A 25,499-nucleotide genomic window follows, 5' to 3' on the forward strand; every position below is an offset into this window, starting at 1 on the left:
ATGTGTTATGTTAAAAACAAAAAATACTTTAATGTATTTTTAATTAATTCTTTTTTTTTTGTAAAAACAATCTTCAATATAGTAATTTTGTTTTTTCAATTAAACACGTATTTTTTCTTATGTTTGTTCTTTTCATATTTTTTATACCGGAAACTAACCACTGTACAAACGCAATCTTAAAACATAGAATTGTAGAAGCACAAGTATCTATATCAATAAAGGAAATATTAAAGTACATCTTGCAATGACCATCTGATCTTCAAGACCCAACAACAGCAATGATTTGTAAACTAAAAGTTACCAACTGGACATACTGCGTAGTATTACCAGCTAAGGCTGTTCCGGATCATTTTGAGTAACGATCTAATTACATCATCTGGTTTCTATTCCACGAGCTCCATTTCAGTAGCTGTAAGAAGACTTCCAGCAAGCAAGAACTGTGAGTGACTTTTATTACATTTCCCCAGGAAGCATCGTGTCTTCTGGTAGATCACAGAATGCAACACCCTGAAAAGAGCAGAATAGTTAGTAATTGATGGGCAGAATCAGCACTAGGAAGCAACGATGTAATTAGTTTGACATCAACCTCTCCTGTGAGGTGGGCCACACATCTCTTCTCAGCTAGCAATTCAGCTTCAGACTGCAAAATGACGGCAAAACATAAAAAACTGGTCCATGTGTGTAAATTCTAGGTGAGCATGCGTGCATCTTAATGTACATTGCTAGAAACAATCAAATCATAGGAAACTATCCTGTTGTCTTCAGAAGTAGAACATCCAAAACTGAGGACACAATCAACAAAATTACTGCAATCATTCTCGCAAATGCTTGCGATGTCTTCACCGGACTCTCAATCTGTACAATGAACGTGTACCTTAGCAATTCTCTTGAGAAGATACTCATCAAATGTAACGTCCTTGACGAGTTCATAGTCACCATCTCCCTGGAAAATGCGAACAATTTTTGTAGCAGCGGTACTCAACATATACATGTATGAAGGAAGGAAATTTCTAAAAGAGAACTTACTTTTGATCTACAAGGCATGCTGAAAACTATATCCTGTGCTATACCATAAGGATTCCCACTGGTATAAACCTGCGTTTTCATGTAAATTATGAGAATGGAGATGCAACTGAAGCAAGTTTAAGCAAATGAGGATGCCAACTTGAATATTTCATTAAGATCTTTGATCATTACATAGAGGTGATGCTACACTCTGCAATGAGGAATAAATTTCATTGCAGGATTGACAGTAAACCTAATTGAATGGCATCCGGAATTCTATTCCTAGTGTTTTCTCTGTGTAAAGTATAAATGACAATCTGTAACTGTATGATGCTTCAGAAATTGCAGCCTGGTTCTTAACTTGCATAAAACGCAAAAGCACAAAAGGGAAAACATATACTCCACATCCAACCCAACATGAACTTACTCCAGAAGAAAACCAATCACCCTCAGGGGTGGGAGTTACTAGGGACTTCATGGCATCAGCAATCGACACAGCAGTTGATGCAGCTGAAGACCGTCCCCATTTCTGAATCAGCACTCCACCTCTCTGCAAACCAAAGTACAAGTATACACCCAATTGGGTTTCCACAATTACCATGCTGGTTCATTGCACATTCCAGTAGTCATGTTTATTCGTTCTGTAAATCTCAGGATGTAACAAGTCTTACCTTCTGGACCTTCTCAGTGAACTCTTCCTCTAACCACTTGTGATCCTTGATAACCTCCTTGACAGGTAAACCATTGATTCTAGCATTTAGAAAGTCTGGAACCTGCAGAAAATCTTAAAGGAATACATTTCGGAATAGACCAGGGGAATTCAACGCAAGCACACTCCTTTCAACACAAAAAATAATAGTAACAGTAATAATAAAAAGAAAACAAAGGTAACCTGAGTGGTTGAGTGATTGCCCCATATGGTCATATTTGACACTTTGTCATAGAAAACACCTGCTTTCAAGGCAAGCTGCAAAAATCATTACCACTTTAGCTTATTGGCTTAAGGGATGTTTTCCGCTGATTATGGAAAAAGGTAATATTCAAGATCAATAGTTACCTGGCATTTTGCCCTATTCTCATCCAACCTTGTTAAAGCATGAAAATTCTTTGCGGGTATGTTTGGAGCATTTTTCAAACAAATTAATGCACTGCACCAAGAAGAAACGAGATGACAATGAGAAGAATCAAAGGGAGCCACATAAGCAGTGAGAGGAATCAAAGGTAACCAAAGCTGGACTGGTGGCATTAATATGTTTACTTACTTGGTGTTACAAGGGTTTCCAACTACTATCACCTTGACATTACGAGATGCAACAGCATTAAGAGCCTTTCCCTATCATGTTTAAAACAAATGACTATAAAAAACAAAAAGCAGCAACAAAGACAAAAAAAAGATTACAAGATGTGAATATGAAGAATGTACCTGCTCAGCAAAAATCTGCCCGTTGATATCTAATAAGCCAGCACGTTCCATCCCAGGCCCTCGCGGCTTTGCTCCTATCAGAAGGGCCCATTCTACATCTTCGAACACCTCATAAGGATTTATTCCGATACTCACCTCCCTCAACAATGGATACAAGGAATCCTCAAGTTCCATTGCTACCCCTGCTTGTATAAAGACAACATTTTGAAAAGCATGGAGAAATCTGAATTGTCATTCCAAGTTACAAGAAGTTCATCATGCATCCAAAGACAATAAAATGTATTCTATATCTGTTCAATTATGACTTTCCAGGATTGCTCCAAAAGTATGCCAGTTTCTTTTATGAGCATTAGATTCAGGGAATTTTAAGTCCTTTTCTTTATGATTAATATAATTATGTGTCTTGGTCTCTACGCATGGAAATCCATCAAGAATTTTGATCTATGTGAAAGATACATGCATATGCTGATTACCTGCTCGCTAGATAGAAAAAACATTTATATCTGATCCTCTAAAAATTTTATGTGAATATATATACTCAAGATAATACCTTCAAGAGCTTGGAATGATCTTTCAGATCCAAGTAGTTTCAACGCAATTGGCTGATCTGGGCCAAAAACCTCACCAGATGCAAGCTGGGATAAGAGGACAAGTCAGTGGTCTATTCAGATACAAGCAAAAATATTAACGTTCATATAGAAAATTTGTTGGGCCTACAGAAATAATTCCTGAAGTTCAAATGCAAACGAATGCTACTGTGGCATTCAACAAGATGAAGGTTAATTATCAGGGCATGATTTAGAGATTTTACAGAAATTAATGATCTATTCACATTTGCCTTGGCATTTGAAACACTTCTACCAGGCATTTAGAGAAAACAAGAGTAACTGCCACAACAGAGCCCGGACATTCTCTTCCAAATCCTAAATCCAATATGTAACGAAACACGATGAACATCCAGGTATGCCCTTCATCAAAGCTAAAACACCTTCCAGTTGGTTTATTTAGATTCCTTATCGTGGCTACTTCTTGAGTTTCTGAACTTTATTATAAGTAGCAGTCCCCTTTCAAATGCAGACCTTTTAGTTTTATGCAACAGCTTTCTATAAATGCTTTCACTAGTTCACTAACAAGTTGAGAGTATTTCTGTACCCAGAGAGGGAAAAATCGGCATCATATGATCCTAAAAAAGAGAGAGAGAGAAAGAATTACGGTTGCTTACTTTAAAAAGTAAGTGATTAGATATCATCCCGGCAGCACCTGAAACCGCTACATTAATTAATTTCTTCCATGATTTTGTCTCCTCTTCCTGTATATATATCAATCCATTCGACATGAACCAAATAAATCCAACAGCAAAGACAACAAAAGAAGGATACATGAAAAGACAACAAATTGTAAATAACTGACAAATCATAGAAATATTTAGCCACCTTTGTGTTTTATTAACTCAATAAAAAATTCAAGTCGACAGATCTATAAAGTTTAGTATGAAAGAAAACCAGCAAATTTTACTAATAACAGACATGAAAGAAAGGAAACTAACATTGTAGCTCGTATTTACAAACAGCAACTGTGCAGTCATGTCTTATAAGAGCTAGTTGCCCCAAAAGACTTAACTTATTCAACACAATAATTAAACATGATCAAAATATGCAGAGCATAATTGCATTAGACATAAGCATGCGCACAAATATTACGAAGGGTAGAAGCATTTACAGCTTTGAGATCATATGTTTGGCAGAAAACACCAAAGCATTCAGACTTGTTTTTGGCTTCTTCAGTCTGAACTGCAACTGGGGATGGAGCTTGACTGCTCAAAGAAGAAAGAAACACAGTAAAAGGAAGTCAACTAATTATGCGCGCATCAAGAAAGAAGAGAGAAAGAGAGAGGAGCTTAATTACTTGACAGAGCAAGTGATCTTGAAGTTTTGGGCTCGAGGGTTTGGTCTCGGCGAGCGACTAAAGTGAACAGAGAGACGGGTTGATGAGAGAGAAAGCTGTGGAGAGTGTAAGCGACTGCTTGTCTTTGTATATGTGGAGGTAACAGGGGGTGTGGTTAGGTCTGCCACAGACATGGTAGCAGGGAAGAAAATAAGCTTAGAAAAAAACTAGATAGAGAAAAAGAGAGAGTGAAGAAGGGTTTTAAGAGAGAACTCAGAGCAATGGTGGAGAAAGACAGAGGGTGAAGGGGTTTAAATTAGAGGCTGTGGTTTGGAGGGAGAAGAAGAAGAAGGAAACAAGAAAAAAGCACGAAAGAAAGGAGAGAAGGGGGTGGTGATTAGTATTTGAAGAGAAGAGAGGGTAGTATAAGGCCATGCATATGACACCTGGCTACAAAATGCAATCCATGAAATCTATCTACTTCTTGATAATAATCGAAGACTTTAGGCAGAGTACCCATTGGGGATGTCTGCTGCTACTTGGATTCTACCATGTGAGAGAATAGTCAAGCTCACCAACATTGGTTGGCTTCAATTTTATTCTCATTTTTTTTTATATACCGAGCATATATTGATGATAATGAGGTAAAAAAGGTCATTGTTAATAGAAATCAACTTGGGAATGGATGCCAATATGTCATGTAGCTTGGTAAAGTTTAGGGTATTGAATGTTCCTCACATGGTAAAGTTTTAAGTACACTGTAAATTTTCTTTCTTGGATCATTTTATTGGATTCCTTAAATAAGCATATAAAAACAAATTCATTTACAGTGGATGGTTTTTATAGTGATTTTTGTCTAAAAAAAATAGTAAATTGATTTGTTTAACTAAATATATTAAAATATTATTTTTTTAAAATAATATATTATTTATTAAATCAAGGGATGATGTTCAAAAAATTAAAGTAGTCTCGAAACAAAGTTTCGGGGTTGATAATTAGTTAATCAATTAGCCTTAACAATGTTATTTATTCTCTCTAGTTACAGTTATTGATAACTTATATTTAGTGCTCGATAGGTTAAGGTAATTTATACCTGCAAAAAATTTCTTTTGATGAATGTGGTAACTCTCGGATGCTGAAGTAAATATCCTTTGATAAAATACAATAATATTATAAAGATATATTCTCAAATATGTATGAAGTAAATAATGGAGTATTATAACTTATGATTATTATCTTTTTTGTAAAGAGAAAACACTATAATGTAATTTTAGCTTTATGATATTTTTTAGTTATATTATAAGTTGTATTCTACTTATTTTACTTAACTAAAAGATAGAGAGATGACAGGTCATGAAAAACTTTAATACATATAATAGTGTTGATTAAGCATGGACTTATTTAATTAAGCTTGTGGTTGAGGAAAATTCTTATAAGATTTTATGTAAAAATCTATAGAATTAATAACATTAGATTTATGTATTATGTTTAAATCCATTAGTGTAGTGCATCCGTTATACCCAGGGTGCGATGAAAAAAATCATTGGTAAATCATCGAGCTCAACACCCTTAGATAATGCACGACAGGCCCACCATATTAGCTTGGTAGTGCATCAAGCCAAGCTGTTTACGTATGGCACGCGTTGTCAGACCCATCAACTTTTGGGTTTGGGTTTGACTAGACCTAACAACAACTGGATTTGTTGAATACCAGACTCAATACACTTTTATAAAGATGTATTTGATAATAATACGTGTTATGAACACACTAAAAAATATAGAAAAATTATAATAATATATTTCTCTATATCTAATATTTTTTTGAAAAAATATATGATAAAATCTTGTTTCAGTGTCTTTTTTTAAAACATGGGTAACGTGGACACTAATTTGGATATGATTATCCAATTTATAACATAAAGGTTATAGTCATTATTATTTTATTTAAGACATATTATACTACCCAGTGTATTGAGAATTCAATGAGAAAAATCTTGAGAGGTACATTTTAACTAGTTAAAATTTAGATTTGTTTTTTAGATGTTATTAGTTTTTATATAATTATTAATTTCAAAACTTATAAAATTAGTCAAGATATACGCATATTAATTCAGATATTTATGTTAATAAAAAAAATCCAACGAGAAATTTCCAAAACACGGTGAATAGTGTAACGATCATTCATGCTTCAATTTTTAATCCATTTAAAGATTTTTGCCAATCTGTAATTTTCTTCTGGTCGAAGGGATGTTTTGTTGCCAGGGGCATTGGCAGGTTGGACTTTGGAGGACGAGGGACCAGGAGCCTGCTGCTCGTGGCTGATTGTTAATTTGCTGGACCACCTTTCCACTCAACATGGACCGGGACAGGCCCATCTTATTGGGCTTGCTCAATTCATAGATCCAAAAGTAAGATGAAATCATTATTGGGACGGCTCCTCCTATCTCCGAGGAAGTACGGGGTGTTCTACTCGATATGACGAGTTTATGTATTTTCAAACTAATTTTAAACTGCCAACACAATTTTATGATTTTGTCTGTTTTCCTCTCCTTGAAAAAACAAAGAAGGGAAGGTTGTGTTGGGATTGATGATTGTTTGGCCTTTGGATTCTATCAAGGCCAGACAAATACAACTACAGAACTAATACAGAAGATCCAAGAATCTTAGATGGTAAAATAAAAGACTCTTTCAAGAACATTTCAAAGAACTTGCTTAATTTTATGAAAAGGGAAAAAAATGAAGAAGAAAACAGTTGTTGATGAAGAAAAGCAGAGAGTGATTCTCTGTTTAACAGAGTCACTCTCTGCTTTTCTTCATCTTCATCTCTCTATTTTTTTTCTGTATAAATCTTTCTATCTTTACAGTATTTACATTGTGTCGTAAAAGTGATTAGTAATATGTGCTGTTATAATGTTTTTATTTAAATAAAACTTAAAATAGCTTTGTTTTGCAGGTTTTAATTTTTTTATTCCAAAAAAATTTTAAAGTACTTTTCAGAATTTTACTTTTTGCCTTTTGAAAAAAAAAAAAACCCTCAAAAGCCAAAGATTCTCAAACTTAGACACTCCAAATAGATAGAAACCCCATCAATTATCATTACCGGTGGAAAAACACATATATTTGACGTTCTTGATCTCCACTTATCCTTATTTGAATCCAGCTCATGCCTTAATTTTGATACAAGTTACTTTTTCGATGCTAAATATCAGTGTCTCTCACCTTAATTATTTATTCGATTCTGACACAGATAGGAGTGCATCTTCACCTTCCATATCAATTTGAAAACTGAAAAAAGAGAATCTTGTTCCTGAAAAAATGTAAAATGTGGAGCGGATTGAGCTTAATTAGCCTCTGCTATCATCATAAAAAGGCTTATCAAGTTATGATCTTAAGACACCAAAAGCAAGCCAACACTTTCTTTCTCGAGTTAAAGAGACAATAAAAATGGCTGTTCCCCTAAAACCCCATAATGATGGAATTGAACCCCAATTTCATACGGGTTTGATTATGATAGATGGCAAACCTTGTTCAAGTCATGATGGGTTCATGTTTAAACAGCCAGAGCTCAAGTCTCTTGTCGAGCGCTGGAAGGAGCAGAAATCAGGAGCTCATCCGTGGACAAACTCCAGCGGTGAGTCCATGTTGTCAAGCAAGGTTAAAGAGTCAGAGCCCGAGAATCTTGACTTGAATATAGCTATTGAGGTGCCGAGTTCAGGAGTCCATCTGTGGACAAACTCCAGCGAGTCCCTATCCTGCTATCTTACAGGTGGTCTTGCAGTTGATCCATGCTCAGGCGTTTTGAACCCCCAGCCTCTTAAACCAAAGCAACTTGAAATTGGGTTGAGATTCGAGTACAGTGGTCCTTCTGCAACAGTTAAGCCATTTTTGCCTGAAACGGCACCGAAACAAGACTTGAAGAGCAAGCAGAGGTCTCGAGAACCAGAATGGAACAGCTCCAGCTCCAATTCCAACAGTTCGTCAACCTGTTCTATTCAGTAAATTAATAAAAGTGAAGAAATGGATGCTATTTACTTTCTCGTTCAGATGACCTTTCATATCAACTTGGAAAGAGAAGGAAAGATTCCATGTTGCGTAGTACTTTATAGTATCCTAAGAAGTGGAAAAGGCTTTAGCTAATGTTATTGTTACTTTGTTAGGATCTTATGTCTCTATAGGGCACTTGTACAGGTCCAACACCAAAAAGAAAACTAGTCGGTGTGCCAGTTTCTTCTTAATCCTTGGATAAAATGGTCCCTTCGGTTTCTGATAATGATTTGAGCAGGCATAGACATCTTTCAGAACCTCCCAGAATCAAGCTTTAATATCATTAATTCGTTTGACTGCAAGTCTTATTAGGTCTCTCCCTAGCACACAAGCACTGGTGGGTGGACAGTTTCTTCTCAGTATAGAACGCTGATAGACAAGGAAGCAGAGTAATAACTTGATTCCGCCTATCGAACAAGACAACTAGCTAGATCTTTGGAAACAAACTTTTAAGGATCAAGGACTATCGATGGAGACTAAAGGGTAATTCCAAGGTGGTCTTTGCCCTCTTTTAGGCACTACTTATGATGCTTGAGAAATAATGTAATATGCTAAAAGCCTTGACATTTTCCCAGTATTGGGTCCTCAAAAGTTAAAACTCCCACCTGGAAAAATAAGAGGACAAGAACGAATTTTTCAAGACCTGGTCCATATGGCTCTGTAGTACTGATGAAGTGATCTCTCACAAGTGTAAACTAGCCTGTTGTCTTGTTATTTTCATCAAACTTAACTTCTTTATATTCTGGGCGGCAGCAGTATATTAAGCCTTCAGAAGAAAGACAAGGTTCCATGGCATGTGATGAAGACGCATGACTTCACGTCTCTTTTATCCATCTAGTTGATCATATCGTTCTAGCCGGCTAATACGTCAATCGTCGACGTGTTTACCAATGTTGATTGTCCAGGTTCAAATATAGTTTACATGTTGAGGAATTCGTTTATAAAATATTCAGTTTTTATTCATTTAAGTTTTCATTTGTTAAATATTATAACAATTTTTTATATATATAAAAAAACTAGAAAACTCTAATAATATTGAATATGAAAAATATACTAGAAAAATTATCTCCTTTAAATAGAAAAAACTACAAAAACATAATAATATTGGATAGAAAAATATAAAATTAAATAAGAAAAAAATTTGTTTCCTAAATATAATATTAAATAGATTAATATTATATTTACACACAATAAGTTTTACAAATGTTAATATTCCATGTCATAACCAATTTTCCGGCAATATATTTTAGGTAAGCTTTCATAATCTATCCAAATAAAAAATTACGCCACCAAATCCGATTCTTTCATATTTGTTTTTACCAAAATATTTTTTTTTATTAGTAACATGCCTTTTGAATTAAAAGTAAAGGTAATTAAAAAAAATAAGAATTAAGAAAAATGAATTTAGGCTGAGCAACAGTAACAAACAGTGAAAACTCATTTTCTTTTAGGTTCATTGTATAGTTGTATAAATAGCAATTGCTTATATAGACATTATGCAGCGCAGGGTTCAGTCTAGGACATTGTCAGTAGCTTAGTAAATTTCACCAAAAAATGTCTGTCGAAGAATCGTGGACGACTAGAATCATCACGGAGGAGGAAGCTGGCACTGCCCAATCCAAGAGTGGTTTCGATCCACTAACCGGGATTTACCACTCATTGCATCAGCTCGGAGAGAATTTCCAAATTCCCACCAGACATGACATAGACACTTCCACTTATGTGCTTTCTCAATTCCCTCATCCTGATCATGCTCAGACTAAAGTTGCCCTTATTGATTTGGCCACCAACCACCAAGTCAACTACTCACAGCTCCATCGATCCATCCGTGCCCTTGCATCAGGCTTGTACAATGGCCTAGGAGTCCGAAAAGGTGATGTGGTGTTTCTTCTGTCACAAAACTCAATCTTGTATCCGACTATATGTCTCGCTATATTTTCCATTGGAGCAATCCTGAGTCCTGCCAATCCCGTCAACACAAAATCAGAAATTTCTAAACAAATACAGGATTCGGGTGCTAAACTTGTTATATCAGCACCAGAGGAGCTGCATAAGTTGTTAGAAATTGGAGTGCCTACACTAGTCACAACTCGTGAGTCGAATGGCGATTCACTATCTGTCGAAGAACTGATTGAATACAGTGATCCGCTCGAGTTACCACAGGTCGGTATAACTCAATCAGACACTGCAGCTATACTATACTCTTCAGGTACTACTGGCACAAGCAAAGGTGTGATATTAACGCATTCAAACTTTATAGCCGTTATGACACTCCTCAAATGGTCTGTCTTTGCAACTTCATCGCAAAATGACACATTCTTGTGCTTCATCCCTATATTTCACATCTACGGCCTTGCATTTTTTGGGTTAGGATTATTTTGTGCAGGGATTACGACCGTTCTGATGCGAAGATTTGATTTTCAAGCAATGCTTGATGCTGTTCAAGCTTACAAAATTAATAACATACCTGCTGTCCCTCCAGTGATACTTGGGCTTGTGAAGAATGGCAGCAAAGTTAAGTGTGACCTGTCATCTTTAAGAAGGGTGGGATCTGGGGCTGCCCCGTTGAGCAAGGAATTGTCTGATGAGTTTAGGCGAAGGTTTCCGTGGGTAGAGCTAAGGCAAGGATATGGGCTTACAGAAAGCTGTGCTGCAGCAACGTTTTTCATCTCTGATGAGCAGGCTAAGAAACACCCAGCTTCTTGTGGACAGCTAGTGCCGACTTTCAGCGCTAAGATTGTGGATACTGAAACAGGATCAGCTTTGCCACCCGGTAGAAAAGGAGAGCTGTGGTTAAAGAGTCCTACTATAATGAAAGGGTACTTGGGAAATGAGGCTGCTACGGCTGCAACAATTGATCCAGATGGGTGGCTAAAAACTGGTGATATGGGTTATCTTGATGAAGATGGATTTCTTCATCTTGTTGATCGGATAAAGGAGCTGATCAAGCATAACGGGTATCAGGTATTTCAGCCTGCCTTTTCATCGATTCTGATCATCATGTTTCAGCGAAAAGCTTAGCTCTCCCAACAATCCAAAACCAAGCTCCTTTCTACATCAAATTTGGGGATTCGTTTAATCTGGTGCTAAATGCAGGTGGCTCCGGCAGAATTGGAAGCTATTCTTCTGGGTCATCCCCAAGTACTTGATGCAGCAGTTATACCGTAAGCTGTCTTTTCACATCTCTCTCTTTACCTCTCTGAGATCTATCTAAATATATTAACAATTTTTGCAGTGTGGAAGATGAAGAAGCTGGACAGATACCAATGGCATATGTGGTGAGAGCAGCTGGTTCGGAACTCACTGAAGAACAAGTCATTCAATTTGTTGCTAATCAGGTTGATCTGATAACTTCTTCCCCTTAACTTAAAGTAGACTCTAAGATTGCACTCTTCTGATCTTGTTGCGTGAAAATCTTAGGTTGCCCCATACAAGAAAGTAAGAAGAGTGGGTTTCATCAGCGCCATTCCAAAGTCTGCTGCGGGCAAAATCTTGAGGAAGGAGCTTGTTTCACACAGCCAACAAATTACCTCGAAATTGTAACTTCCCTCTAGTTCTTACTTGCTAGTGGGTCAAGAAATGAAGGAACATTCATCTCTCCTTACATAAATGGGCTGTCTGCCTATTTATTTTAACCGGAAAGACAGAGCAGGAACACCTCATAAAAGGTAATTAGAAGAAAATAGCTCTTGAAACCTTTTTTTTTCCGGTCTTGTAATATGGTTTCTGGATGATTAGACATGTGTGTAAGGTAACATAGGACGCAGTGATGGTATCTGAAGATGAAATAAAAATGGTTTTGAAACCTGCGACCATCATCTTTTATTGTCAAATTACGAGTCATAATTCGAAGATTATATCCCCTACCCACCCGGACTTCACACTCTATTGAAGACAGCTTCCTGTTGTTCATCTCATAGTTTCCCACGATAGAGGAAAATTTACGGCAAAACCCAAAGAGAAGATTACTGGAGGGACAACTTCTGATTCTCGATAAGAATGTCAGATATAGAAGAAAACGGAAGCAAGCTGGATGAAATTTTACAGAATTTTGAGTGCTTCTGGAGAGCCTTTAACATCGCCAACATGCAAACAAAACGCACGCAGTCAACATAAACTGCATATTCACAAGGAACTATTTGTCATCGGAAAGAAGAACAAAGCAAAATATAGGTCTCAGAAATGCATCCCAAGAATCGGTTCTCTTCCAATAAAACATATGATATATTAAATCAAAATAAACAAAAACTAATTGTTTATTATATGATATCCAATGAAATTTATGGTGTGCTGGGAGATAATAATTCAATTAGGGTCTCTACATCCTGGACACCAATGAAATCAAGATTGTTAGGAGCAGGATGATAAACCACGAAGGTCTAATAGGGTGCCTATCAAGAATCCAAGATATGAGGGTTGAGCTGGGACACGTATTATGAGGATTCAGCTGTGGGCAATTGCTGATTTTGTTTAATTTGTTTTTTTTGAATTGGTCAATAAAGTTAGAAGGAATAAGTCAATTAGTGGGGGCTATTTCTCTGTCAACTAGCCGTTCCATGTCCTTCTAATTAGCGAAGTAGTTAAGTTTTTATTTGTATTTAAATCATTGTTTCCAGCAAGTTGAGAGGCAAGAAAAGTATTACAAGGTTTATTCTCACCTTAAGCAGAGTATTTTCTTATTTTCTTAAAGGCTTTGACTGGGACCTAACATTGGTATCAGAGCTTTCACACTATGACTACCAATAAAGAGAGGATCGAGAATTTAGAAGCAGCTCTTGGGGGACTTCAAGACAATTTCAACAAGATGGAAATGGGTGTTACTGACAAATTACAACAGCTAGAGGCTGCTATTAGCAGAATTTCTGAAGTACTGCTTCCAAGGCAAGAGCCGAACTCTAGCAATGTCCAAGAACGCAGTGGACAAGCCTTTGGTGCGCGATCTCGTGACACCACAGACGGTGGCCGCTCAATGTTCTCCTCCAAATTGGCTAAGCTCGAATTTCCCAAGTATTTTGGTACTGACCCAACTGAATGGCTCACGCGTGTTGATCAATTTTTTGAATACCAGGGCACTTTGGAAGCACAAAAAGTGTCTTTGGCTTCTTTTCATTTGGAAGGCGAAGCAAATCAATGGTGGCAGTGGTTACGCAAGGCTTATCATGAGGACAAAAAGGAGGTATCATGGGAGATTTTTGTGGAAGAATTATGGGCTCGTTTTGGTCCCACGGATTGCGAAGATTTTGATGAGTCTTTATCAAAAATAAGGCAAACGGGATCCTTACGGGAATATCAGAAAGAATTTGAGAGGCTGGGAAACAGAGTGCAAGGGTGGACTCCGAAGGCTTTGGTGGGTACTTTTATGGGTGGTCTCAAGCCTGAAATTGCTGATGGAATTCGGATGTTTAAGCCAAAGTCCTTGAAAGAAGCCATCAGTTTGGCACGGATGAGAGATGAGCAGATAATTCGTCAAGAGAAACCACATCGGCCACTCTACAGAACCTCTGATAATTCTGATCGACCATTCAAGAACACTGACGTCTCTAATCGTCCATTCACCAGGTCTGTTGGCGTCTCTTCACCTTTTAAAACCCAGTCTGCATCACCTATGAAGCGATTAACATGGTCTGAGATGCAACAAAGGCGTGCTCAAGGCCTTTGCTTCAATTGTGATGAAAGGTTTGTATTGGGGCACAAATGTAAGGGGCCGCAGCTGTTATTGCTTGAAAGCAGTTATGAAGATGATGAGATTGATAATGAGGAACCTGAAATTTCACTCCATGCTCTCATGGGGTGGTCAACAGCTAAAACCATGAGAGTCTCGGTCAAAGTGGGACATCATGAATTGATTGTGCTTATTGACAGTGGGTCAACCCACAATTTCATCAATGAACGGGTAGCTGAAATATTGCATTTACCGGTGGTGCCCACTGAACCCTTTGCTGTGAAAGTGGCTAACGGAGTTCCACTAAGGTGTCAGGGGAGATTTGACAATGTGCACGTCTTATTGCAAGGTATTCCATTTCCCTTAACTCTTTATTCGTTACCACTAATTGGGTTGGATATGGTGTTGGGAGTCCAGTGGCTAGAACAGTTGGGAGCGGTGGTTTGTGATTGGAAAAGGATGACGATGAAGTTTTCATGGATGAATCAGCATCATCAATTGGAAGGAATTGGCAATCAACCAATTCAGCAGATACAGGTTCAAGCACTGTCAAAGGAGCTGAAGCAGGGCAATTCTATTTTTGCTGTGTGTCTACAACCGGCTGGGGAAGAAACACCACAGATGAACCGACCTGATATGCAACAATTGTTACAAGAATTTGCGGACATTCATCAAGAACCACAACAGCTTCCTCCCCAAAGAGAAATAGTCCACCACATCAACCTCAAAGAAGGAACTGAGCCCATCAATGTCCGGCCATACAGGTATGCCTATTTTCAAAAAGCTGAGATTGAAAAGCAAGTTCATGACATGTTAAAATTGGGGCTAATTAGATCTAGCACAAGTCCATTTTCTTCTCCTGTGTTGTTAGTTAAAAAAAAAGATGGCACTTGGCGATTTTGTACCGATTATAGAGCCCTAAATGCTGCAACAATAAAAGATAGATTTCCTATTCCAACTGTTGATGACATGCTTGATGAATTATATGGGGCTGCTTTCTTTACTAAACTTGATTTACGTTCTGGGTATCACCAAGTCCGGGTCAATCCTTTAGATATCCACAAAACTGCCTTTCGCACACACAATGGTCATTATGAGTATTTGGTTATGCCGTTTGGGTTATGTAATGCTCCTTCCACATTTCAGGCTGTCATGAATTCCATATTTCGTCCTTACCTTCGCAAATTTGTATTAGTTTTCTTTGATGATATTCTAATCTATAGCCCCAATTGGACCATGCATATTGAACATGTTAAAACAGCTTTTGAAATATTAAGGCATCATCAGTTTTTCATCAAATTGAATAAGTGTGTGTTTGGGCAACAAGAGGTGGAGTATTTGGGTCACATTGTGACGTCCCAAGGTGTGAAGGCCGACAAGGGCAAAATTCAATCTATGCTTAATTGGCCCTGCCCAACTAATGTTTCTGAATTGCGAGGGTTCTTAGGCCTTACAGGTTACTACCGGAAGTTTGTTCGCAATTATGGAATCATTGCCCGACCACTCACAAACCTTTTGAAGAAGGGGCTATTTCGGTGGACAGAGGAGGCAGATGCGGCATTCCTTGCCTTGAAGCAAGCGATGACTTCAACTCCTACGCTTGCTATGCCTAATTTTAATGAACCTTTTGTCATTGAAACTGATGCTTCAGGTACTGGTATTGGGGCGGTGTTAACTCAGCACGGGAGACCCATTGCATTCATGAGCCGAGCATTGGGGGTCACTAAACTGTCATGGTCTACATATGCCAAAGAAATGCTTGCCATTGTTCAAGCTATTCGGTTGTGGCGTCCGTACTTGCTGGGCAGGAAATTTTTCATACACACTGATCATTGCAGCCTCAAGTACTTGATGGAGCAGCGCATTGTCACCCCAGAACAGCAGAAATGGGTATCCAAATTAGTAGGGTATGACTACGAAATCACTTATAAGCCGGGAAAGGAGAATTCTGCCGCTGATGCCTTATCAAGAGTAATTGGCAGCCCTAGCCTTAATGCACTATTTGTTCCTCAAGCATCTTTGTGGCAGACTCTCAAGGAGGAAGCCAACCAGCATCCTTACATGATTCGTATTGGCAAACTTGCTACTGCCAATCCGGGAGCTCCCTATAAATGGTTGAATGGTTTGGTGTGTTACAATAACCGAGTAGTCATTCCCCCTCATTCAACTCTTGTCCAGCTTCTATTACAGGAATTCCATGATTCACCTTCTGGAGGTCATTCGGGGGTGTTACGCACATACAAAAGAATGGCGCAACAATTTTATTGGCCATCCATGCATAGAGTGGTTCAGCAATATGTTGCTTCTTGCACGGTTTGCCAAAAGAATAAGGCTGATACTTTATCTCCAGCCGGGCTTCTACAACCGCTGCCAGTTCCTTGTCAAATCTGGGACGATATTACCATGGATTTCATTGAAGGGTTACCACCTTCTAATGGTAAAAGCACCATTTTTGTGGTCGTGGACCGTTTAAGCAAATCTGCTCATTTTTTGGCTTTAGCACATCCTTACACGGCCAAAATGGTTGCTGAGAAATTTGTGGAGGGGATTGTCAAGCTTCATGGCATGTCGAAGTCCATTATTAGTGACCGGGATCCTATCTTCATCAGTCATTTTTGGCGTGAATTCTTCAAGATGTCAGGGACAAAGCTGCACATGAGTTCCGCTTATCATCCCCAAACCGACGGTCAATCGGAGGTGGTTAACAGGTGTGTTGAGCAATATCTTCGATGTTTTGTTTCTCAACAACCTCGAAAGTGGTGTTCTTTTCTTGCATGGGCTGAATTTTGGTACAACACCACATTCCATTCCTCTATCGGGATGTCTCCTTTTCAAGCTCTCTATGGCCGACCACCACCGAGCATCCCGAATTATCAGATTGGGGCCTCTTCAGTGCACGAGGTGGATCAGACTATGATTTCTCGTACTTCTCTTTTACGTCAGCTCAAAATTAATCTGCAGGCTGCAATTAATCGAATGAAGCAGGGGGCTGATTCCAAAAGACGGGACGTGAACTTCCAAGTGGGGGATTTAGTCTTCCTCAAACTACATCCTTATCGCCAACAATCTCTGTTTCGGAGACCAGCTCAGAAGTTGGCCAGCCGTTTTTATGGTCCTTATAAGGTTGAGGAAAAGGTGGGAAAGGTTGCTTACAAGCTTCAGCTTCCTACAGATGCTCGAATACACCCTGTTTTTCATGTTTCACTTCTGAAGAAGCAAGTTGGAGAGTCCACGGTCACCAGCGCAGAACTGCCTCCCATTACTGATGATGGTGAGTTTGTTTTAAAACCTATTGCTGTGTTGGAAACCCGATGGGTACGGAAAGGGTCTACTTTTGTTGAGGAACTCCTTGTCCAATGGGAACATTTGTCAAAGGAGGATGCTACGTGGGAAAATGCACAGGAGCTGCGTGACAAGTTTATGTCCTTCAACCTTGAGGACAAGGTTCTAATTCAAGACAGGGGCAATGATAAACCACGAAGGTCTAATAGGGTGCCTATCAAGAATCCAAGATATGAGGGTTGAGCTGGGACACGTATTATGAGGATTCAGCTGTGGGCAATTGTTGATTTTGTTTAATTTGTTTTTTTTGAATTGGTCAATAAAGTTAGAAGGAATAAGTCAATTAGTGGGGGCTATTTCTCTGTCAACTAGCCGTTCCATGTCCTTCTAATTAGCGAAGTAGTTAAGTTTTTATTTGTATTTAAATCATTGTTTCCAGCAAGTTGAGAGGCAAGAAAAGTATTACAAGGTTTATTCTCACCTTAAGCAGAGTATTTTCTTATTTTCTTAAAGGCTTTGACTGGGACCTAACACAGGAACTGTCACTACTCTGATTTAATTGTTGCTAGATCTTTTGCTGGAGAAAAGAGTAAGAGGGAGCTATATGGAGGGCAGGGAGGAGAGGAGGCTGGAGAGGCTAGAGATGAAAGTTTGAGAAGACCTGAACTTTTTATTTATATATACTTTGTATAAAAGTAATTTTGCCAAACTTTAAGGTCATTTATATATTTCTTGTCGGTTTAGGCAAGGTAGGACAATAATCATAGCCTACTTGAACTCAACCTTTTCATTTCGGGTATTACTCAAACTTGAATAAGTAAAAACATTTCCTATTCATTCCAGCCAATTTGAATCAGGCTGAGTTTAAGTTTGGGATTTTACGGGTTATAAATTTAACAAATTAATCTAGATTTAAGAAATTCATTTGGTTTTTTTTAACTTATATTTTTTTAATTTTATTTTTTAATATTTATTTAATTGAGTAATTTTCTCTATTTGCTTTCTATAAAATTTTATCCTTCAATTGAACTCCATTATTTATTTTTTTTACTTTCTATTAAATTTATCATTAATTTTTAAAATAATTTGGATTATTTCATCATTTAACTTTTAATTATTAGATAGTTAAGCTCTATATTTCTATCAAATTTACTTTGTAGATTATTATTATTTGTTTTTCCAAGTCCGACAGTGAGTATTATAACCAACAGCAACTGCCAGCGGGAATGCGCGGATAACCTGCTAGCTGCTAATTAATGCATATTTATTGCACGCCACCCCCTTTTACTCTCCACCCCATGTTAATTGTCAATTGTCAATCCTTGATTAATCAACCCACTGGCCATAATCTAATTGCGGAAACCAATTGGTCGTGTCCATTTCCTTCTTAAACTCCTCTGTTTCCATACAAATCTGTTTAATTAGGGCTACTAAAATAATCCAGTGATTAAATTAATCAAAAGATTAATTTAATGCAACTAAAAAGGAGGCAGAATAAGGAAATCAGAGAAATGACACGTAACTTAAGTGGATTGAAGTTGAAGAGGAAATCTGGGGCGTTTGTAGATCAGATCGAGGATGTATGCGGATCTGATCGGAGGAAATGTAGGGTAACGACGACGATGGATTAGACGGTGTTGATTCTTTAAAAACAAAAATCAAAGACTAAAAGCTAGCTGTATATTTTTTACAGCGAAAATTAAGACGAGGAAAAAGAGTAAAGAAGAATAAAAATTTATCCCTGTGAAAAATTAATTCATCAAACATTTTTTTAATTATTTCAGTTAAATTCTTGATATTTCAAATTTCTTAATTGAGTTTTTGGTCTTAATTACTCTTCACAAAGTTTTTCGTTAAATTCCCTACAATTAAAAGGAGGAGTTTTTTCTACACATATATGTATTATTTGGACGAATTCGTTAGCAAGTAGACATAGAAATCAATTGGAAATTAATCTCTAAAAATCATACCCTAAAATCATTCATATCAAGAATCCCTAATACTTGTTTCAATTGTTGTGGATGACTTAGGGCTCGTTTGGAAACAGGACTGCGGCTGTCTTCTCAAAAAATTTGAATTTTTTTTGCTAAAATTTAATATGATTTGTATGTTTTGAATTATTTTGATGTGCTGATGTTAAAAATTATTTTTAAAAAATAAAAAAACATTATTGACATGTATTTTAGCACGAAAAGTTATTTGAAAAGCACCCACAACCACACTGTCAAACACGCTCTTACACACAATACATTGTGTGGTAAGAGCTTTTTTTTTTCCAATCCAAAAATAAAAAAAATTATGTAATTAGTTAAATAACTCTTGCTTTTTATATTGATCTCCACGTGTAATTACGGTTTAAATCTTAATTTTTTAAAAGTTAAAATATTTATTTTATATGTAAAAAATAATCTCAAAACAATTTTAACTAAAAATATATTTTAAATTTTTTTTTTATCTCCACGGCGCCCAAATCTCTACCAAACCAATTCTGTCTCCCTGGTACGTAGTGCGTTGAACAAGCATTCTCTAACATCCAATCTGCTATTGGAGATCAGGAACATTCAAGAGCACCTTTAACCAGCCATTGTTGACAAATGTCGCCACAATAAACAACGAATTATACAGTACCTAATCTATTTGTGCATTTCAAATGTACAAGTGCTTGGAAATTGCGGTTCATTCACAGTACTTGCTTGATAGTCAGAAATTGACGATAGCCCATTTCCATTTTGGTCGAGGATATGATCATGGCTAGGTAGCATGCTATGCAAATGGACAATCCTAGACTGCGAGTTGGTACGTACTGGGTGTTTGTGGCCGGTGATTTTCCGGGTATTCTGGAGAGTAGAGTATGGGATTGAGGAGTACAATGGGAGCTAGATACATGTGATTTGACAACAATTTATTCACATTAATTTTTGGATTATTTTATAGAAAAACATGAGAAGAATGCCTACTAATGTTGATGGCATAGATAGTGTTTGTGGCCTGTGATTTTCCGGGTACTCTGGAGAGCGAGTATGGGATAGAGAAGTAGTATATACAATATTGGGATCAGCTTAGATATATTACAACAATTTATTCACTAATTTTGATAGCATACATGGTTCTCTCATCAACGAGCGCAATATTATGGAATGTTATTATGTATATATATTTATCTTGTATTTACCTTATATAGGTTTTTGATCATGTGTATTAGACTACATGGTTAGTATCATGTACAGCCCTACATCTATATATATATATATATATATATATATATATATATATATATATATATATATATATATATATACATATACATATATGTTACAAAAGGGGAGTGCTATATACAAAAATATATATCACAGCCTCCATAATATTTTCCATACCCCTTCTCCCTTAACCTCAACTTGGTATAAGAGCATTATATTTAAAAAGAGCTTCCATCGGCGCCTTCCTTTTCTTCTCATGGATTCTACTACAGCTCAATCTTCTCATCAACGAGCGCACCAAAGTTAAAAACTATTGGCTTGTTGAAGAAAAATTGTGGAAGAAAAAGGAGAGGATATGTGTCATGGCACAACCACTCCAGGGATTAATTGAAGTAGCATAGATAGTTCGGAATAGAAGAACCCCAATAACAGAACATAATAATAATAAATTAAATGTACTTGCGCACTCTCACGTAGACTTAATAAAGCATGCCGTCAAAGGAAGTGATAATCTCTGCATGCATGGAACTGAATTCAATATTTGTTCAAGAATAGAAGACTGTTCAGTATGTCAGCCACGCAGATGGCGCCACAATCTGCTAGCAGCGATGCAAGGACGGTGTGCTTCCATACACCAGAATTAACAGGCACCAAGATTTTAATTTAAAGTACATAAGTCAGACATTCGAACACGGTTTTTGAGGACAGATCTATTTAGATTCAATGATGGAAAGTGTTGGGAAAATAAATTTAATTCCAAGTGTAACAGAAATAATTAAGAAATATTGACTGATCAACAACCCAGTTTGTCGTGCAAGCTTATATATATAGCCCATTGTTAGCATACACGCGGAGTAGACAGATATCTGTGTGCATAATCAGTACCGTTACCGGATAAACTTGTGCTTAAGGAGACAACCGTTAGCATAAATATTCAACGCAGGACAGCTACCAGTACATGGGAAATTAATAGGTGAATTCAAAAGTGGAGTTCAAATTAATATTAACAGAATGATAAAGAGGACGTGGGAAATGCATGCTCCTGCTCCCATTGCCCAAGTCAAATATTACGAGACACTTCTAAGTCAAAAAAGATAAAGCTTGTATTCTATTGCATATAGACAGAAACAGACAGTACTCCTCCACAGGACCGCCACCCCACCACCAACACCCCCCCTTTAGTACTCAAGATCATTAACTAACATATGAGAGCTGGCACTAGAAATATTTTAAGAAACTTTTCAAAAACCATGTCTCGTCACCTTTACAATTAATTCAAAAATCTTGCCTTGTTATCGTTACAATGCCTATATATAGGGTTACCACTTCAAGCATTTCCAGCCAACAAAGCATACTTGTTCCTCATACAGTGAGTGACACGCAGAAACATATACGTTGAGCCGTACTTGAGAGAATAATCTGGAAATGGCAAGTCCAAGACTGTTAGGGACTGCTTTCCTGGTCTTGCTTATTGTAGACATCGCCTTTGCTGCTAGGACACTGCAGGCAATCAGTGGAGGTGGAGGTGGAGGTGGAGGGAAGGGCGGAGGTGGTGGTGGTGGTTCTGGATCAGGACATGGGTCAGGTTATGGTTCTGGGTCTGGATACGGGGCTGGTAAAGGATATGGTGCTGGTGGTCGAGGAGGAGGTGGAGGCGGAGGAGGGGGTGGAGGCGGAGGCGGCGGCGGCGGTAGCGGAAGTGGGTCAGGTTCTGGCTATGGGTCCGGTAGCGGCTCAGGCTATGGTTCTGGTGGTGGGATAGGTGCTGGAGAAGGTGGAGGTGGTGGCGGAGGCAGTGGAGGCGGAGGTGGTGGTGGTGGTGGTGGAGGTCACGGCGGTGGATCCGGAAGCGGGTCGGGCTATGGAAGTGGGTCAGGCTATGGAAGTGGAAGTGGAAGTGGAAGTGGCCGTGGCAGGGGCGGGAATGGAAGTGGTGGAGGAGGGGGAGGGGGAGGCGGAGGCGGAGGCGGAGGTGGTGGAGGTCACGGCAGTGGATCCGGAAGTGGGTCGGGAAGTGGAAGTGGCAGTGGAAGTGGAAGTGGCGGGAATGGAAGAGGTGGAGGAGGAGGAGGTGGTGGTGGTGGGGGTGGAGGTGGAGGTGGAGGAGGATCTGGCTCTGGCTCTGGCTCTGGTAGCGGGTCAGGTTATGGCTCTGGATATGGAGGAGGGAAAGGCAAAAGCTTGCCGTGAACACGAAGGTTACCTTTTCTTTTATATAACACCATTCACAGTCGTATTCCAAAATAAAATTGCAGGAGCTCACGCATGCACGAACATAGCATGTTGGCGAGTGATTGCAACTGTGCATGCGTGTATCGCTATCAATAAAGTCACCTTTTCAAATGCTATAAATAAAAGAAAACATTTTAATTACCCTGTATATTTTATGGATAATCTAGCTCTCTGCAAACCCTAATCAAAAGTGAATGTTTCATTTCCATAAGAACGGGATTTCATCGCAAAAAAGGACTTCAAATAAAATTAAAAGAAATGAGCTTGAACTTTCGACAACTGAAAATTTCCTCCCCGGTCCCAAGAATGGCAGTGTTCAATTCGCGTGCAGTAAAAAAGCAACGTCACAAGTGAAAATAGTGAACCTCAATACATGACTGCCAAGAAGAATTCCTAAGTAACTTTCTGACCTCGTTAATGATCCATCACCGAAGGCGGCCAAAAAGCCATTGGAAGCTGCAAAGCGAGTTTTACAACCACTGAATCACCAGGAGGTACGCTCAATAAATATTTTGGAACGTCCTATTGGAGTTTCATAAAATGGTCATTCTTAGAATAAGAAATGTCTGACAAATAATACGGAATCAGAAAAGCCTACCAAGTGATATAGAATCAATCACATCCTGTGTCAGCATTCGATTCTTACGTTCTTCAGACAAGCTATATATAAGTTCCTCCAGTACTGCTGAGTTTATTGCTAAAAATTTTAGTAAGAAAGAGATTACAAAATTTGAAATGTCAAGATGCTGGTGAAATTTGGGGTTAACTAGACCCGATTGAGAAGGAAATATTTCGGCAAATTCCATTTAATTTTAACCATGGCAAATTATCCTTTGAAAGGATAGCTCGGACGTAAAACATGTATTGGTTTAAAAGTCAGTAACCGTAACAAGAAGATAAACATGGCAACATCTAATATTATGACAAGCCAACACAGACCAATCCAACAACTGTTTCCAGAAACAGAAGTTGTACCGTGTGAAGAGTTTCCTGTAGAAACCACTCTATAACGAAGAATTTTCTTCTTTCTCCTTCCATCACAGTTTTTGCATACCAAATTCCAGAAACACCAACTAGATTAGGCAATTGCAAGGTCCACGGAGGAATTTGGAGCAAAAATAGCTAAGAATGGTCAAAGGCTCATCTGTCTCCCTCTCGGAAGCATATATAGGATACCTTCCGCATTATCATGTCCTCAGCTGCATGGATGGCCCTCTGTGATCCTGTGATTGTGATTTTCCTGCCGAAGAGTTCAGAAAAGAACTGAATTAAAACCATCGTCACTTCAAAACACATTTTTAGCGCTTAATTTTTTTCCAATCCAAAAACAAAAAAATCATTTAATTAGTTAAATAACTCTTGCTTTTTATATTGAGCTCCACGGTTTAAATCTTGATTTTTTTAGAGTTAAAATATTTTTTTTATTTGTAAAAAATAATCTCAAAATGTTTTTAATGAAGTATATATTTTTCTTAAATTTTTTTTTTTTATCTCCACACCCAAAACTCTACCAACCCAATTCTATCTCCCTGGTACGTAGTGCGTTGAACAAGCATTCTCCGACATCCAATCTGCTATTGGAGAGGAAGATTCGAGAGCACCTTCAGCCAGCCATTGTTGACAAATGTCGCCGTAATAAACAACGAATTGTACAGTACCTAATCTATTTGTGCATTTCAAACGCACAAGTGCTTGGAAGTCGCGGTTCATTCACATTACTCGATAGTCAGAAATTGACGATAGCCCATTTCTATTTTGGTCGAGGATCTGATGGCTAGGTAGCATGCTATGCAATTGGACAATCTTGGACTGTGATTTAGTGGGTGTTTGTGGCCTGTGATTTTCCGGGTATTCTGGAGAGTAGAGTATTGGATTGAGAAGCACATAATTGGGTGCTAGATACGTGTGATATGATGACAGCAATTTAGTCACATTAATTTATGGCTTAATTTCTAGGAGAACATGAGAAGAATGCCTGCTAATCTTGATGCGCATAGATAGTGTTTGTGGCCTGTGATTTTCCGGGTACTCTGGAGAGTAGAGTATGGGATAGAGAAGTATATACAATATTGGGATCAGCTCAGATATATTACAACAATTTATTCACTAATTTTGATAGCATACATGGTTCTCTCATCAACGAGCGCAATATTATGGAATGTTATTATGTATATATATTTATCTTGTATTTACCTTATATAGGTTTTTGATAATGTGTATTAGACTACATGGTTAGTATCATGTACAACCCTATATATATATATTACAAAAGGGGAGTGCTATATACAAAAATATATATCACAGCCTCCATAATATTTTCCGTACTCCTTCTCCCTTAACCTCAACTTGGTATCAGAGCATTATATTTAAAAAGAGCTTCCATCGACGCCTCCCTCTTCTTCTCATGGATTCTACTACAGCTCAATCTTCCTCTCTTCCTACAACAAACATGTCAGCTGCAACATTCCATGTTCTCCCTGCAAATTCTTCACTTATGCAACCTGCGTCAGGTTTTTCAATGGCTCCTCCTAGATTTTTTATGTCTGCACCTATTCCTTCTATTGGATGCAGCTTTCCTCTAACAATGGCAGCAATACCTTCCTCTGTACCGATTGTTTCGGTACTGCCAGGACTCCCCTCTGCAGCATCAATCGTTCCCAACACACATCTTCATGGTGCTGCTGTAATCCCTCTCTCAAATACTCATCAGGTTATCTCCTTGAAACTGACCACTAATAACTATTTGTACTGGAGAATGCAAATAAAACCA

General features: G+C 38.0%; 2 protein-coding genes across 2 annotated transcripts; one reads left to right on the forward strand and one right to left on the reverse strand.

The window, feature by feature from the left end:
* Positions 1 to 189: 189 nt before the first annotated feature.
* LOC133706032 (malate dehydrogenase [NADP], chloroplastic) lies at positions 190 to 4,710 on the reverse strand. The gene is made up of 14 exons (XM_062131540.1): positions 4,334 to 4,710; positions 4,148 to 4,241; positions 3,651 to 3,737; positions 2,979 to 3,063; positions 2,429 to 2,610; positions 2,268 to 2,338; positions 2,063 to 2,153; positions 1,898 to 1,972; positions 1,677 to 1,778; positions 1,433 to 1,555; positions 1,027 to 1,095; positions 875 to 943; positions 587 to 640; positions 190 to 507 (listed from the first exon to the last, which is right to left on the reverse strand). The coding sequence occupies exons 1-14, from the start codon at positions 4,504 to 4,506 to the stop codon at positions 454 to 456; spliced, it is 1,329 nt and encodes a 442-aa protein (XP_061987524.1). The 5' UTR covers positions 4,507 to 4,710; the 3' UTR covers positions 190 to 453.
* A 5,200-nt stretch (positions 4,711 to 9,910) lies between these two features.
* On the forward strand, positions 9,911 to 12,134 carry LOC133704327 (probable CoA ligase CCL5). Its single transcript, XM_062129127.1, has 4 exons — positions 9,911 to 11,320; positions 11,453 to 11,520; positions 11,592 to 11,694; positions 11,777 to 12,134. Exons 1-4 carry the CDS (start codon positions 9,911 to 9,913, stop codon positions 11,897 to 11,899), a joined length of 1,704 nt encoding a protein of 567 aa, XP_061985111.1. The 3' UTR covers positions 11,900 to 12,134.
* Positions 12,135 to 25,499: the final 13,365 nt, after the last annotated feature.

This window comes from Populus nigra, chromosome 10, assembly GCF_951802175.1.
Source record: "Populus nigra chromosome 10, ddPopNigr1.1, whole genome shotgun sequence".
Classification (NCBI taxonomy): Eukaryota; Viridiplantae; Streptophyta; class Magnoliopsida; order Malpighiales; family Salicaceae; genus Populus; species Populus nigra.

What these genes read in the sequence shown, in the direction of transcription:
- LOC133706032 (XM_062131540.1), bottom strand. Translation starts at nt 4,506, where the DNA reads ATGTCTGTGGCAGACCTAACCACACCCCCTGTTACCTCCACATATACA. An exon ending in ATCATTCCAAGCTCTTGAAG is followed by an intron (nt 2,611 to 2,978) that starts GTATTATCTTGA and finishes TTATACAAGCAG; the next exon opens with GGGTAGCAATGGAACTTGAG. An exon ending in GGAAACCCTTGTAACACCAA is followed by an intron (nt 2,154 to 2,267) that starts GTAAGTAAACAT and finishes TTCTTGGTGCAG; the next exon opens with TGCATTAATTTGTTTGAAAA.
- LOC133704327 (XM_062129127.1), top strand. Translation starts at nt 9,911, where the DNA reads ATGTCTGTCGAAGAATCGTGGACGACTAGAATCATCACGGAGGAGGAA. An exon ending in TCAAGCATAACGGGTATCAG is followed by an intron (nt 11,321 to 11,452) that starts GTATTTCAGCCT and finishes TGCTAAATGCAG; the next exon opens with GTGGCTCCGGCAGAATTGGA. An exon ending in TTCAATTTGTTGCTAATCAG is followed by an intron (nt 11,695 to 11,776) that starts GTTGATCTGATA and finishes TGAAAATCTTAG; the next exon opens with GTTGCCCCATACAAGAAAGT.